Below are 17,081 nucleotides of genomic sequence, written 5' to 3' on the forward strand. Positions count from 1 at the left end.
CAGCAGTTCACATCATTTCACCAGATACCGTACGTGCAGATCTGCATCTAAAATTCAATAGCTCCAATTGGAAAGCATGCAGCAATGATTAGGGTGACTTTAGAGGGTGATATGGCAGTTCAAAAGCCTGTTCTGGCTGACTCAACATGACGCCTCTGTAAACACAGAATGTACCTGCAAGACCAGTTAGTTACTGTACCAAGAAGTCATTATTTATCAGATGGACTATTGCATAATGTTCTTCCAGATTAGTCGTGAGATCTAACCTTGGTAGTTTTCATTTTCTATCAAGAAGTAAACCTCTTTTAGTACAATGTGACTGACTGGCTCAGTAATAGCTATCCCTCTTAATGTCACTATTATGATGCAATATTGGGATATTAAGGCTGAAAAACGATATACAGCCGTACCTTCTGTCCAATTAAGTTGATAGAGATCAGGGAAAGTCACGGTCAGAATACAGCTATTAGGCCTATTCTGCATCACAAGGCAGACACTCCCACCATCCTCTGATCTGTGCTATAATATTTTCTCTCAGATTAGGTAGCTAGAATCCTTGACACTGCTCTCTGCTCTACTTGCCAGTACTGTAGTATGGAGGGAAGGGAGGTGTATTTATAAGAAGCAGTACAGACCAAACCCTGTGCCAGCATACCTCTGTGTTAAGGCTGTGTTAAGGCCATAATAACATGGCCTATCTCAGACCACTTTCTGAAATCTTCCAGTAATCAGTTTCAGAGATAATGAATAATTGCTGAGTAATCTTATATCAACATCCACCCATCACAAGCCCAATGACCTATCTTGAACTGAAACAAATATATACCATCTTCTTTATGTGCAGCTGATTGCCTCAGTTGTACTAAAGAAGAAACAGAGGATATCTCCACATGCCTCCTGACATAATGGGAGTGGCTGGCCACGCAGTGACCAGTATGCAGTACGATTAAATACACCAGTGTCCTAAAAAATACATTGGAACTACTGGTCAAACATTTGTATTATACTACCCTATTCAACCATTGTGTGACTGGTTCCTTGTGTATCAGCAAGGGACAGACTTTGAGTATTCTGCCAGGTAATTTGGACATTTCATCTGCAACCATAGTCCATTGGTGTGTATCTAGCATCAAATGCAACCATTTTTAAAAGGTGGTGGTAGCATTTTGATTAATTCATGTGACAAGACACTGTTAAGTGAAATTATAAAATGGAGCATTTACGAGTATCAGCAGGAGGTTATGCGCATTAGTAAACACGTACCGCCCGTCTAAAAATGAAACTTTAATAAGATTACACTTATTGAAAGTTAATGGAACATTTAACATGCAATAAAGTATTAAGGTATAAGGGAGTTCACCATTAAACAGCTTACAAATGCCCTCTTTCACTGGCCTAAAATAACAAATAAAGCCTCTATTTGGGTCCAACGAAAATGCTTAACAGCTAAACCAATTACATTAGACACTATTAGACAAAGTAACTGAGCCTTAGTTCTCTTAATTGCTTTTAGCTTGTTCGGGCTAATTGCTTGGATCAGTAAATGGTCAGCAAAAGTGGGAAATAATAAATACTGTCGTTAAAAATCTCTGTATATGAGGCAGAAACCAAGAGATCTAGGCTATTTGTGACGCTTTTAAATTAAGCAGTCCATTATGTTAAAAGGCAAATGGAGGAAAATTCCCCAGGCCTGACAAGCCCAGTGCATTCCAGGTTGGCTGAGAACATTTTTTTTTTTTTAAAACAAGATATTTTACTTTTATAAATCAGCTTTCTTCCTCCTCTCTTTTAAGCACATATACTTAAAAGAGGGGAGGAAGAAAGCTGATTTATAAAATACCTTGTAAACCAAAAACCCTTTTCTGTATGAAACAGCAGACCTAGGTCTGCTGTTTCACACAGTAATGTTTTTTTGGTTTACAAGATCAGGCCATCATAATGATCCTAAATAAAGGCTTCCAATGATCACATGCCCTGGGGTCCATGGTTGATGATTGCCAATATCTTGTTATTCACAGCACTAAACAACAGTCTAGTCAAACAATGCCACAATGTTGCTGGGAGGGGAGGAGGGGGGGGGGGGAGTGTAATAAATCAACCTCCTTGCCAAATAAAACACCAATAACGTCGCATATCAGATAGTTCTCCAAAACGTTCACACACTCAAGTGTTATTATTATTATTACAAAAGGAAAATGATTATTATTCTAACATTACATACCATAGCATTCCTCTCTCTCTCTGCCAGGTCCTCTTGGATTCACAGCCGGGTGGAAGAAGATTGGTTAAAAAAAAAGACGAAAAGGAAAAGAAAGAAGACAAAAAAAAAACTTCCCCTAAACACTCACATACATGTATCCCTTATCAGTCCATATAGAGTCTATATTATAGACTAGTATGTCAACTGCTTCCCTTGAAAGTCAGGTCTTCAATTTTGGACGAGTGTGAAGTTTTTCAGAACGACAGCATTTTAGTTGTCCCTCTCTCTCTCTCTCTCCCTCTTAGAGACAAAAAAACACAAATCTCTCCACCACCAGTTAGAAAAATGCTGTTCAACTCTTCAGTCTTCTCTCCTCTTGAAACGTCACGTACAGACAGGGAGAAAGCTCTGTTTTTCCTGGTGCTTTCTCTCTCTCTCTCTCTCTCTCTCGGTTCAACCACGTTGTTTTGACCAATTATTATTTCCTTTGTTGTGTCCAAAACAAGAGTCCACAGAATCGCACACAGATCAGCCCTATTTACTCACAATGTGCCACAAACCAGTGCAAAATGCACGGCTTCTATTTTAACTCCACTGTTGATGTAGGTGTACAGTCAGTCTAAACGTGTGACGGTGTGTTACTAGTAGAAGTGTGTGTGTGTTTTTTCCCCCCAATAATGGCGGACCTTCTCCTGAATCCAGCATCGCCTCCTATTCGGAAAGAATAGAGAAAAAGCTCTGCACGCCAGCGTGGTCTCGCCCAGTGGCGCATGGACACAATTACAACACTACACACACACACACACACACACACACACACACACACACACACACACACACACACACACACACACACACACACACAGTGATGGAAGAAGTACATATATTACTTAAGTAAGATTATCATCAATACTGCAATGTAGAAATACTCTGTTACAAGTAGAAGTCCCAAAAGTGAAAGTGCTCATTGTGCAGAATGTCCCATTTCACAAGTTCAAAATGTATTTAAAATCTTTTGAAAATAGCAGATCTACAAGCTCACAATGCGTCACATTAAACATTGTAAATACTGAAGAAAGTGAAAAATACCTCAACATTTTACTCAAGTGAAGCAGTACTTGAGTACATGTAGGCTACTTAGTTACTTTACACCACTGCACACACACACACACACACACACACACACACACACACACACACACACACACACACACACACACACACACACACACACACACATTTTCATGATTGTTGTTGCTCTTGAAACATGCCAAAGAGAAATGTATCCATGCTAAATGTGAATTATCATTATTATTATTTTTTTCATAAATAATATATATGAAAAAACTTAACACTAGTCATTCCAACTGGTTCATCCATATCTTTAGGGCAGCATGATCAAGCAGTGCTGCACCAGTAGCCCAAGTGGTTCTCAAACACGACCCCCCCAAAATAATCATATTATTGACCCCTCACCCTGACAAGCACTTGGAATTGTAGTTGAGCCATTACATTTGACTCGGTTCCATAGATAAATATTGTGAAAATAGCTGATCTACAAGCTCGCTTTGTTGGCTTGTAGATCGACTATTTTCACAATTTTATCTAGCTTATATTATTTGACTAGTGTTTGACAGTGTAGTTTGTTGATTACTTTTGATGCAGTAATTGTCTTTTTTCATTTTTTTAAGGTATTAAAAAGGTCTTAAAAGTCCTTAAATTGTCACTTTCCTGTCATAGGCCTATATGGGGACCCCCACACAAGATCAACAAATGAGCAACAACTGACTTATAATGACAGTATAAAACATTTTAACAGTGATTCTAATACATTATAACTGAGTGATTATAAAGCATTATAAAATGACTATGATAATTAACATGGGATGCATAGGAAGTGTCATAATAAAATGTTTTTAATGTGTTATGATTGAATTTTGAATACTTGTGACAAGTTGTGAGTAGTTATAATTGTAATTAAATAGTGTTACAGTATAAGCGTGTTGCAATGCAATTACTTGACCTTATAAGTCATTATAAAATGCTTTATAATGTGCTATGATTATTGTTATAAATCATTATGAGAATTTATGAGTTATGACTGATTATAACTATAATTATACAGTGTTATAAGCAGAAAATAATGCATTACAAGTATGTTTATAATGCATTGTAGACATGGGATACATAGCAAGTGCTACCAAATAAACAAACTTTTAATCAAGCCCTATTTTATACTTCATCGTATGACATGTCCAAAATAGGGATGCAGGTTAAAAGTGGTTAACCACATGAACGGCCGGGTATATATCATAATAGCAAAGGTCACCAAAATAGGCAGTACGTAGTTAAAGAATAAGGGGTCTGCTCTATAATAAGAGCCTATCTGTGTTGATCAAGAAGTCTCAGTGATTTTTACATCCTCAAACACATCATGAACAGACTACGTTTTGTGCATTTCTGTCAAATCAATGCACACATGCACATTCAATGCTCATGCACATTTCTGCTAAATATCACATGAATAAATCATAACAAATGGAAAATATCACATGTAGGGTTTATTTCTGACACACAATGGGAATCATTCAACATAATCAGGATAACTATCAGGTATCCAATCTGTATTATAATTTGACTATAGTTCATATTTAAACAGCTATCGCTTGAATTGAGACTTCCTCATCAGACATTTTGGTTTGAACCCTGTCTCTTAGACACATGAAACTTAGCATCTATATATTCTGGGAGGGACATAATAGAAACAAAGTGAATCTTCAGTAAAAAATAAGCGAACATTCGGCAAAGATATTTGATGACAAAAGTAGGGGGCCTAGTATAGACTCCTGGGGGACTCCGGTCAGTGATGAATATAAAGTCTAAGTTTATGTGAATGCAATCTAATAGTTTCCTCCTTGTTGTAAATACTGAGGAAAATTTCTGTTCACACAATGATCAGTCACTAGCATGATTATCAGACATAGGCAGGGTCTATGGTCTGGAACCAGCTGGCTAATCAGTCACATCTCTGTGGATGGCTTTTGAAAAGTCACTTAATATTCACTTAATATAATGATCCTAAAATATAGCCATACAATTCTAAATTGGGATTAAAAGCTTAAAAGATTGTGTACTTTGAGTTATTTAAAAGGTTATGTCCGTGGTCCTCCATTAAACACACAGTCGGCCGTGGTTCAACGTGCAGTGGCCTCGGTTTGCATGAATCCACAAGCTTCTGTCCAATCACATAGTCAGTGTGTTCTCAGCAATATTTGCATGACCCCAATCATACAGAGCAAGATTAGCAAGGGGTCAAAGTTTCAGTTTCACAATCTGCCTCTGTTTTACGTCCCTCTTTCTCCCACCAGCCTGCTAGCAGTTCCCTGTGACATGCTGTCAACACTGAACAACTATTTCACCGCTTAAACCTTATATACTTCATTTGACCAGAGTCCCCCAGGGGTCTATACTAGGCCCCCTACTTTCCCCCCCTCTACACCAAAAGTGTTTTGCTGAAAATAGCCGATCTACAGGCTCTTGGTCACGTGTTGTGTTGCAGCATGTTGTGAGCTTGTGGATCGGCTATTTTCTACGAATGTTTTCCCGGGGACTATGTGTTCATGGTTCATGTGGTTATAAACATGAAAAGTAGGACATATGAAGCTTCACAAACGTGCTATTGTATTCTTACCTAGAGAGCAGTGTTTTTTTTACCGTGGCCCTGGTAAATAGCCTGAAAACATAGGTGCCAACAGTACGCAGTAAAAACCCTCAGAAATGAACACTGAGAATTTTGGCTGCATAGAAAATCAGTGCCCTGCGTGGTTTCCCTTTATTTTTTTCCTTCCTCTCTATCCCACCTCAACTCTCTCCCTCTGCAGCTGAAATATTTCTAGGTCCCCAGGGGCCAGAGCACATTCCTCCCACTCACAGAGTTGTGCAATCTCTGACAATCACCCCCCCCCCCCTCCCCAAACGTCCAGTTCAGAGCAGCTTCGCTGTCCAAGCTGTCTGGACAATGTTCTGTGGTACGTCGTCTACCCGGCAGACCAGTAAACAACCTCTGAGTCCTGACTGTGCGGAAAACAGCCAAAGTGATGTAACCTCAGAAAAGTTGACCATCTTGTTTTTTTCTCTTTCATGCAGTAAAATTTGGGTGTGTGTGTTTTCTTTTTGGCCTATTCACTGTGAAAAAACACTGCTGACATTATCATAAAGTTCTCCTGGCTGAAATTCATGGCCTCTGCTCACATACTGTAGATTGTACAAATTTCACAACGGCAAAGTTTTGCACAACAGACTTCAACACTATTTGAAGATAGAACATAGTTTAGAAAGTAAAAATAAATCTAATGGACCAACTATCCACACTATACTGAAGGACAATTCTCCAAGATTAGTTCAATTGAGTCCTAAAATGACAAACATTAGATGAAAATCATTACACATCATCCCTAGACTACCTCCATGATCTAATTTAATTTGTATCAACACCACTATCCTATTTCTAAAACCAATGGTGGAAAAAGTACTCAAATGTTTTACTTAAGTAAAAGTATCAATACTGCGCTGTTTGTAGGCCTACTCTGTTACAATTAAAAGTCTGGAATTTCAACATTTGAGTAAAAGTACAAAAGTACTGGTATCAAATTGTACTTAAAGTACAAAAGTAAAAGTACAAACATGTTTGAAAATAGCAGATCTACAAGCTCACAACGCATCGCGCTGTGAGCTTGTAGATCTGCTATTGTAGATCGGCTATTTTCAAATAGCCTTGGTATAAAATAGGACTAAAGTGGTTAATGTATGTTCTATAATGTAATAATTTATATCTGCAAAGTAACAAGTAACTAACGTTTTCAAATAACTGTAGTGGAGTAGAAGTAAAAGTACTGAAAATTGGAAGTACTCCAGTAAAGTAAAAAGTACCTAAGTACAGTACTTGAGTAAATGTACTTAGTTACTTTACACCACTGTCTAAAACCCGTTTAACTCCAGGCTTAGTTGTTGGCACCCAGTTTGTCTGTGAGAAGAAAATAATAATAGCCCTATGGTTATACTCATGTGACCCAATGCACGACATCAAAAGAGACGGAGCGCAATGCATGCCGGTTCTGGTAGTTCTACAACGCACTCTGCTGGTTCTAAGAAAACCAATCAAAACTCCATGCTCCATCATGCATTGCGTTATGACGTCGGACGGACGCCACGGCACTTCCTGATAGCTCCGGAGAGAGAAAGATAGCGGACAGCGGTCGAAAGAATTAAAACCCCTTACTGATGTATTTATTTTAAAAGGTGTCGCATATTTGTCGAAGAACGGCTTATTTTGAAGGTCTAAAGGCTCCACGCAGATAGAAGAAGACAATGGTAAGTGGGTTTATTTATCCTAAAACCCTTTGGTCCAGCGTTAGCACACATAACCGATAGCAGGCTAAAGGCTAATTCATAGTTTATTTCTTTTATATTATATATATATATATACTGCACTAGTGTCGTAAAATAGAAATCGAATTTTCCTACCGAAAAAAAGACACGTTTCCACATTAAAATGTGTTATTGTTTCCCAAATAAATGGGTGTGGTTCAACTCTAAAAGCCTAGTTCATACTCAGTGGTACAACGGGGTCACTTGCCGAAAAGAGATCTACAAGATCTAATCTACCTATCCATCTCTAATCAGTAGATATCTACTAGATCTAATCTATCTATAATCATTGGATATCTACAACAGGGATCTCCAACGTTGTACAGGCCAAGGACCCCTTAGCTGAGAGAGAGATGAAGCAGGGACCCCCCCCCCCACTACATATTGTATAAAACTGTTGCAACTTTTTCATAGATTTCATAGATAGCTTCATAGACTGTTACAGCACTATCATCAATGTTGTACAAATTAATGTTTTTTGTTCGTTTTTTACACATTAACTGCTCTATTAATTCATGTTAATGTGTAATTATCAGACATGTAACCACTTAAAGCCTCAATACTAAACTTGACCGTTGGATCTGTACTTGGTTAGCTTTTTTCCCGCTTCACCAAAAATAGCAGATCTACAAGCTCACTCACAACGCCTCGCTGTGAGCTTGTAGATCAGCTATTTTTGACTTAATGTTCCCCTCACTCCCCTCAGGATCCTCTCACACAAAGATTTGGAGGACCCCCTGTAGTAACTCTGAGGACCCCTTAGGGGTCCCGGATCCCCTGTTGAAGACCCCTGATCTACAAGATCTAATCTATCTATCCATCTATCTATATTCATTAGATGTCTTTATTTGGACAGTCAAACGTGATTACATAACTATACCTAGTTATCTAGTTAATAAACATGCTGTACATTGCAACATACTTCCATGGCAGTTATTCTGATCTATAAAAAAATTACGGATCACATTTTATAGTGTTACCCAGTGGTAACTGGATAACACTAATTCAACATTTACTTAAAGGAGAATTCCGGACAAATTAAGTGTTATCTTTCATGTCTCGTTACTCACCTAGCGACGTAAAAAGTGGCGTTCTTTTTTTCCATATATTCCCCTGTCGTCATTTTTTAAACACCCTCCGTTGTTATAATGGGAGCGCGTGGGTTATGTGAAGTTCGTCTATTATAACCGACGCAATGTTATTTTTTTCTCTACTACGATTCATTGTAGAGTCTCATGATAGTCAAACATGCGCTGAAAATTCCTGCGAGCCTGCCGTTAATGGCGAACGATTTAACACTGGTTGCTTGTTTCCAGAATCTGGCAACACGAGTTGCCAGGTTCTGGAAAGAAACAAGCATCCAGTGTTAAATCGTTCGCCATTAACGGCAGGCTCGCAGGAATTTTCAGCGCATGTTTGACTATCATGAGACTCTACAATGAATCGTAGTAGAGAAAAAAATAACATTGCGTCGGTTATAATAGACGAACTTCACATAACCCACGCGCTCCCATTATAACAACGGAGGGTGTTTAAAAAATGACGACAGGGGAATATATGGAAAAAAAGAACGCCACTTTTTACGTCGCTAGGTGAGTAACGAGACATGAAAGATAACACTTAATTTGTCCGGAATTCTCCTAAAAGTATGGGTATTAAAATGTACTTAAAGCACCAAAAGTAGAAAGTACTCCACAAGTTTTCCAATGTATTAAAATCTTTTGAAAATAAGCAGATCTACAAGCTCACAATGCGTTGCATCACGACGCATTGTGAGCTTGTAGATCGGCTTATTTTCAAATGGCCGAAATGTATATAGGGCTGAAGTGGTTAATGTATGTTTTGTAATAATAATCTAAATCTACAAAGTAGTTTTCAAATAAATGTAGTGGAGTAAAAGTACAATATTTGGATCCGAGGTGTAGTGGAGTAGAAGTGAAAGTATTCGAAATTGGAAATACTCAAGTAAAGTACAAATACTTCAAAATTGTACTTAAGTACAGTACTTAAGTAAATGTAGTTACTTTACACCACTGGTGTTACCTATAAGGCAGGTCCTTGCTCGTTTGGTTTACGTTTTTGAAACTCTTCCGAGCTTCATCTATGAAACCTTCCCCTTCTCCATGTTGTTGTCATCCGCAGATCCGCTTCATCCTGATCCAGAACCGAGCAGGGAAGACACGGCTGGCCAAATGGTACATGCAGTTTGATGATGATGAGAAACAGAAGTTGATTGAAGAAGTACATGCGGTGGTAACTGTCCGTGATGCCAAACACACCAACTTTGTGGAGGTAAGGCACTTGTCCAGTTAGGACTGGGCAATTAACCAAAAATATATAGCGGGCCGTCAACAGAACAGCACCAGGGGCGTAGCCACGGGTGGCCACATAGAAAGCTGGCACACCCAATTGATTTAGCCAAAAAAAAAAAAAGGATTTAAAAACAAAATATATATATAATTATTTTTTTGATAATAAATCGGTAAAATCAGGCAAAAAATATGAATTAAATAACATAACCCTAACCTAACCCTAAAACCGAAATAAAGTAACCAAAATCCGCCCAAAAACCGCTCTCGCCTAGGCCCAGCCTATACTAGCGTTCTGGCTACGCCACTGAACACCACACAGACATACGGCTACTCCTGACACAAACATAACAAAATATGACCTCAATATCGTAACAGCGCAAGTCCAGTTGTACAAACTAAAAAGTGTCATAAGTCAGAACAATGCGGTGTGGAAGAAAGTTACTGATGTGGAGATATTAGTAATGTACTACTAGTAAGCATTTGGCCATCATTGACTCTTTAAGATATTTATAATTTAAAACGAAAACCTAAAACATGCATTACGTAAATAAAAATATTTGACTAAACGTGCGTTGTCAGTCAAGCCTACTTGCCAGGCATAATTGTAAAAGTGATGAGGACCCGACGTCGTACAGTCCCGAGTTGGGACTGTGATATCCACGGCTCCCGCCTCGGGACATCCAATGGCACTCCGTTAACATTGACTGGTGAATGTAGCCAATCTACAAGCTCACAACACATTGCAAGTTTGAAACATGATGCGTTGTGATTTGTGAACTTGTAGATCTGCTGTTTTTCACAAAAGGTTCACCTATTATGACATGCTCAGAACAGGGTCACTTGGTTTCAAGTGGTTAAGTCTTTGTTGTGCGTCTCTTTGAGCAGTTGAAGACGGCAGTCATACCATGCCTGGCTTTATGGAATAACCACTGACTTTCAACCTGGCGTCCTATTTTGGGCAAAATTGTCAGAAATGGACAAATGGTCAAAGATTGGTCAAGCAAATCTTAGATTTTTACCTATCCCTGACATGTTTCTCTTCACTGTTTGATTTCTTCTTCTCCTTACTCTCTCCCCCCCCCCCCTCCTTTTCTCTTTCTGAAAACAAGAACGATGCAGCTTACACACAAACTAATTCCACCCACTTATTTACACCTGTAAACCTGTGACCTATTTGTCGGGGGGAAAATAAAGAAATTTGTGCTTATTTCCCAAGATGGTCCATTTTAGTTTGACCTTTTTTCAGGGAAGTAAGAAAGATAATAGCTGGAGCAGAATTGGCTCAGCCTCAAGTGTACCGAGTCTACCAACTGTTATTGTTGTTTTAAAACAGTTGATGCCTACTGTTTGAGATGAGCTCTCATTGTCTTTCGTCTGCAGTTCAGGAACTTCAAGATCATTTACAGGCGTTATGCTGGCTTGTACTTCTGTATCTGTGTGGATGTGACGGACAATAACCTGGCATACCTGGAGGGGATCCACAACTTTGTAGAGGTAAATAAAACACACTCACACCATCACCACTACATAGCGTACCAAACCTAACTCTAATTCTTAAGGTCCTTACACACCGGGGCGTGTTTCATGCGAATAAATACGTTTTTTTTAAAACCTTATAAAGTCAATGCAAGCGTCCACATCAGTTTCGCGAAGCGAAAAGGCGTCTTTTAATTATTCGGAACGAGTCGGAATTTTGTGTATATTCGCATATTCGCCGGTGTGTAAGGACCTTAACCCTAAGTCCTAACCCTGAAACAGCCTATTAAAGATTGACGACTAGCAAAATGTCCTCATTTCCCCAATCAATCATTATGTCCTTGAACATTTGGTTCTCAAAAAGACAACAGCCTTTTTTGAGTCTCAATGATTTTCTTAAAATGTCCCCTCCCTCATCTGCTGAAACACATTTTGATGTCAAACCAAAAGATTTACAGAAAGTAAAGGCTTAGTTAAAATTATGATTAAAGTTGTTCCTAAATCCTGAACAAAACGATCAGTTTTAGATTGAGGACAGAGATAATCATGTATTAATTAAATGATACCTTTAACTATTGATTCATTCAGTTATCACACTGAGTCATTCCAATAACTATGGACTTAAATGAAGACAACACAGCATCATATTGTGACGAGCTGTGCCGTGAGTGTATTTTAGCCATACGTGTTTCATCAAATGTTTTACTATTATTACACGCCCAGAAAAGGGACTCTAGGTTTCATGTTGTTAACCATGTAAGTTTGGTAATGTTTTAATGACTATGGAAAAAATATAAACTAAATCTAAAAATCATGTTTGAATGTGAAGCTGAAACCTTTTGTGACGATTGAAAGCTTCAGATTCAGTATTTTCTGGGGAAGCTTTCAAAGGGGTATTTCAAAAGTATATACTGCCTACACCTAGCACAGAGGGAGTGACCGTGACGTTTGTGTTTGGGGTCGCGGGGGGAATACCAGAACAGCTCTCTTAGTGCACAGTGTTCAAGGGACAGGCGGAATGTGGCCATGAAGAGAAACAGTCCATTCCTGACACTCTGTTCAAGAGCTCCATGACCTAGAATGCTATGACTGCCTCTGGACCATGTCGGTCAAAGCTTATGCGTCCGGATTTCATACCATTTCAATTTTGTTTTATCACTTATGAGGCCAAATTGGTAATTGTTAGCTTTGCTCTCACTCTCTGCCTTTTTATGGTCTTGAAATGTGTTGTAACCGAGAAGAGCCGTGCGTAATGATTGGTTGAAATGATAGAATCTAGTCCTGTCCAAAGTCAAACCCTTCAGCACTCCAGTCCTCCTGGATCATGAAATATTCAAAACACTGAAATTAATTGAAACTCTAGGCCAAAGCTTGCACAAAATATGAAAACGGATTTGCATGTCAGCGTGTGCAATCTTAACCACTTAAACCCTATATCTAATTTGGTTACCACGGTACCCAGGGGTCTGTACTAGGCCTCCTCCTTTTTTCCCTCTGCACCAAATATCGATGAAATGGACAAGTCATGTCGTTGCGCAGTGTGAGCTTGTAGATTGGCTAGAACAGTGGTTCTCAACCTGTGGGTCGGGACCCTCAGGGGAGTCCTCACATGATTTTGGGGGGGTCCCCAGATGACAGTGAAGTGACAGAAGTGACAATCTAAGGACCTTTTAAGACCTTTACCTAAAAAAAGAAAAGAAAAAGACCATTACTGCATCAAAAGTAATAAATAAACTATAAAAACTGTGCAAACATTGGCCAAATTGTCAAATAATATAAGAAAAAGGCAGAAATTGCCTTTGGGGTCCCCAGTTCAAATATGATTATTTTGGGGGGTCATTACCTCCTAGTCACAAATCCATTTCCGTAGCTATAATAATTCCTAGCTACGTTCACTCTAAACAAAGCAAATCTGTCATCCACAACCGGCTGTCTATAACTGCGGGTCTTTCTTCACAGGTTCTAAACGAGTATTTCCACAATGTGTGTGAATTGGACCTTGTGTTCAACTTCTACAAGGTAAGAGCATAAATAGCTTCTCTTTGCCTCAGAGTTGTGAGCATTTCTCAGTACTGTGTGTATATATGTATGTGCTGTTAAGACAAAGGGGGTGGGTAAAATAAACTAAGTACATGGTCTTTTATTATTATGAATATGATTATTTATGGTGGTGCCATAGCTTATAATTACACCAGTCCTTCAATTATAATGCTCATCTACATCTTGCAGCATGGGGTGTTTTTCCGACCTGTGAATGAAACTCTGAGCAGATAACACCTCGCTGCTGTTGGCTTTCACACTTAATTACAGACGGTGTCCGCCCACGCGCTGAACATTAACGACATACCGCCCATGTTTGCAAGTTACCTTGCTAGTACTGTAGTGACACCTTCGCATAAAGAAATGACACCGAAAATCACCATTTATGAGAATACAGTACGGTTTACTCTACTCCCCATCATCCGAGTTTACACCCACGCTTTGCTTATGAACTCTAGCCAGCCACCCCACATCTTTGAGTTGACGGATGAAAAGCACCAACTGATCTTATACTGCAATCGCTGTTGTCGGGCAGACATATCCATATTCTAACCTTTTTGTTCTTTCATAAATTAATGCCCTACACGACATACTACAGCGTCACACAAAAGCATCAAAAGTAGTAACAGTTAGTAGTGAGGTTTCCACCCGACCGACAATATCCTTTACATGTGTCCATGCTTCTGCACACTGCACTGTTTTGTACCTTCATGTTGGTAGTATAGTAAATAAAGTATTTGAATCTTGAATATGTTCTAGTTAATGCTGTTTAAAAGACACTAGGTTGCCTTTTATTGAAGACGCTGTTGTTTGGAATGCACCGATGCCAATTTAATTAGTGCCTATGTATGATTTAAGTTCTACCAGTCTTTGAAAGTGAGAAGGATTAACATTTAACAACGGCTTGTATGGTCTGCGCCGAACAATGTAGGTGCATGGCTCAACATTATAAATGGCTTGCTGGCCCTGACGCAGTATTGAAACACGTTGGGCCAGCTGTCCACAGGAACACCTTACATTATTTACGTGTGATGCAGGTGTTTTGTCATAGATTTGGGGGAAATAGTCTTGCTAATTACAGAGGTGTGAAAGTCACCTAAGTACTGATCTAAAGGTAAACCATTATGTTTACCAAACAGTCACATCAGTGCATTCCCAAGCGCTTCTAAGGCCTGATTTATACTTAGTTGTGCGTTGGCGTCGCTCACCTGAAATAGCAGTGCTTGCAACGTGTCGCGACACGTTATGAGCTTGTCGATTGCCTATTTTCGGTGCGGGACATGGCATGCAACTAAGCATAAAATGGGGCATAACGTTCCACCGAGTGTGTCCTCTGACCAGCTACCTGTCTCTGCTCTCAGGTGTACACGGTTGTGGATGAGATGTTCCTAGCTGGAGAGATCAGAGAGACCAGTCAGACCAAGGTCCTGAAGCAGCTCCTCATGTTGCAATCACTTGAATAGGGTCCAGATGTCTTGTCAGTTATACCCCCCCCCCCTCTCTCTCTCACCTCACGTAATCCCGCCCTCTTTTCACCATCACTCTGGAAAGGACTCCTCATTCGTCAGTGTGTACAGCTGCCATGGAGCAGGCTCCGCCCCTTACAGAACTTGTGGGGGAGGGGGGGGGTTGTTCAGGAAAGTGCACCATTCTAGGATGTCCAGCTGTGTAGAATTGTGTATATATCATATCGAGTTATAGTGACACGATATATTAGTCTATCTATATATGGTGTGTCCATTTGCTGCATTCAGCAACTGTGGTACACGGCACTGAACAACTCGCCCAGTATAGAGGTTGCATATTTCGATATATTGAAGGTTTACGGCACTTAACATTTCATTTCTTGATGAGCTACAGTAATTACAATCAATGTTTTATTCAGCTTGACTTAATTTCATGTAGTCGCCAGTTAGTCTTTGTATTCAATTACTATGTAGCTTGATGGAATCTTTGACAGGGATTGATCACCCCCCCCCCCCCTTTCATCTTCCTAATCACAACCCCCAACCTTCATTCAATAGCACTAATGTAACTAAACTAACACCATGGAGTATGAGATATTGTCTGTGATGATGATGTGTTTAAAATCTAAAAAATATTTGCACATAAGCAAGCTCCCGTTTGAAGGACGTGATTTCTGCCACCGGTTGGAGCTCAAAGCTCTTCCTCAAGACTTCACTCACGGGAGGGAGCCAGTTGGTGTGCAGATCTTTTCAGACTTTGCTAGGTATTTTTTGGCCAGCAGCACTGTTCTTTGGTTGTTACTGTAGAATGTGCGTGTCGTATCGTTTTCGATCCATGTGTGTGGACAATTTTGCCTGGACCAGCTGTGTGACAACCCTGCAAATGATGTTGCTGCTTTGGTCCTGGTTCCAGTACATTTGACCAAAGTAAAGGAATATAGCACACAGTACAACTATACCACTGCTAGGATGCTCCCTTGCTAGAGTAAAGCTTAATTATTTACTCCCAACGTGTGAGAACAGATCTACAAGCTAGAGTATTACCTTGTAGATCTGTTTAATTGATATCGTCATTCTATGCAACTCAGTTTGTTAACACTACTCGTGTATCCAAATGCCCAGAGATTTAGGAAATACAGCTGAAAGGTCAATCTAGTCAATGGGAATATATAGTATGTTTTATGTAATGCAGTACTGTGAAGTTTGCTTGGTATGGTGTTTACATGCATTATGTGTAATTGTATGAAACTTAACACGTTCATTCCATACTTTTATAGAGCCTTTCCAACCCTGCCCACTACATGGTCTGTTTAGAACGATTCTGTTGGGATCATTAGTACTTTGACTTTCACCTAACTGCACATATGAAATTGGCTTTGTACATAAATTAAACACCCAGTGGAAGCTTCCGGAATTATAACCCGAGTCACTTAAACCCAGTTTTAGAGTCGAGGTTTCTGTGATGATACCTTCCATACTCTTAATCTTTTAATTACATCCAGTTATGGAGGTTGACAAGTTATAATGGGTTACATGTTACTATTGTTGAATTTTTGTATGTTTTCTTTTTTTATTATGATTTGGCATTAGTGTAGATGTACTGAACCTCTCCCCTTCCCTCGTGTGAGCTTGTTGAAGATGTATGTTTGTAGGTGTTCCTCTCCGGTCTCCTGTTCAACTGCCCACATTAATTTTATGCCTTTCAGTGTATATAATGAAAACAAATGAAGTGATATATAAACAACTGTTGAAAAATACCTTCTTGGCCTCTCTTGCTTTTCTATGGTTAAGAATATTTCTATTCAAAGGGATTCATTTAAAAAGTAGTTACCATGCCTGATTTTATTTAATGCACCATGATTATTCACTTAACTTTAAACCATGTTATTCTAATTGCATCACTCCTAAACACTGCAGTGCAAATGGATGACAAGATGAAGGCTAGGAAGGAAGAACTGAGCCATGGGATGGGGTGTGGACTGGAGCAGGGTACAGCTGATTTGAGTTTAACATGTTAGCACCATCTAGTGGCAAATGGGAGCCATTGTTTCCCCTGTCAAATAATGCAGCTGGGTCATTGTCACAGCTGGTCTAAGATCAATAAATCAGTCTATATCTATTTCAGCTACATAAACCCACTGTGACTGTTACTGCATTGAC

The 17,081-nt window shown here is 39.3% G+C and overlaps 3 protein-coding genes across 3 annotated transcripts in view; 2 read left to right on the forward strand and 1 right to left on the reverse strand.

Moving 5' to 3' along the window:
* Positions 1 to 2,897, reverse strand: part of arhgap35a (Rho GTPase activating protein 35a) — an 82,866-nt gene extending 79,969 nt beyond the window's left edge. Inside the window, exon 1 of the mRNA XM_080428834.1 lies at positions 2,222 to 2,897. The gene's annotated coding sequence lies outside the window, so the exon portion shown is untranslated. The remainder of the gene's footprint in view (positions 1 to 2,221) is intronic.
* Positions 1 to 17,081, forward strand: part of bmp16 (bone morphogenetic protein 16) — a 604,258-nt gene that overhangs the window by 172,060 nt on the left and 415,117 nt on the right. The window lies entirely within an intron of this gene.
* On the forward strand, positions 7,407 to 16,678 carry ap2s1 (adaptor related protein complex 2 subunit sigma 1). Its single transcript, XM_080428931.1, has 5 exons — positions 7,407 to 7,570; positions 9,770 to 9,919; positions 11,320 to 11,433; positions 13,375 to 13,434; positions 14,817 to 16,678. Exons 1-5 carry the CDS (start codon positions 7,568 to 7,570, stop codon positions 14,916 to 14,918), a joined length of 429 nt encoding a protein of 142 aa, XP_080285057.1. The 5' UTR covers positions 7,407 to 7,567; the 3' UTR covers positions 14,919 to 16,678.

This window comes from Gymnoscopelus braueri (genome assembly GCF_963280865.1).
Source record: "Gymnoscopelus braueri genome assembly, chromosome: 5".
Classification (NCBI taxonomy): domain Eukaryota; kingdom Metazoa; phylum Chordata; class Actinopteri; order Myctophiformes; family Myctophidae; genus Gymnoscopelus; species Gymnoscopelus braueri.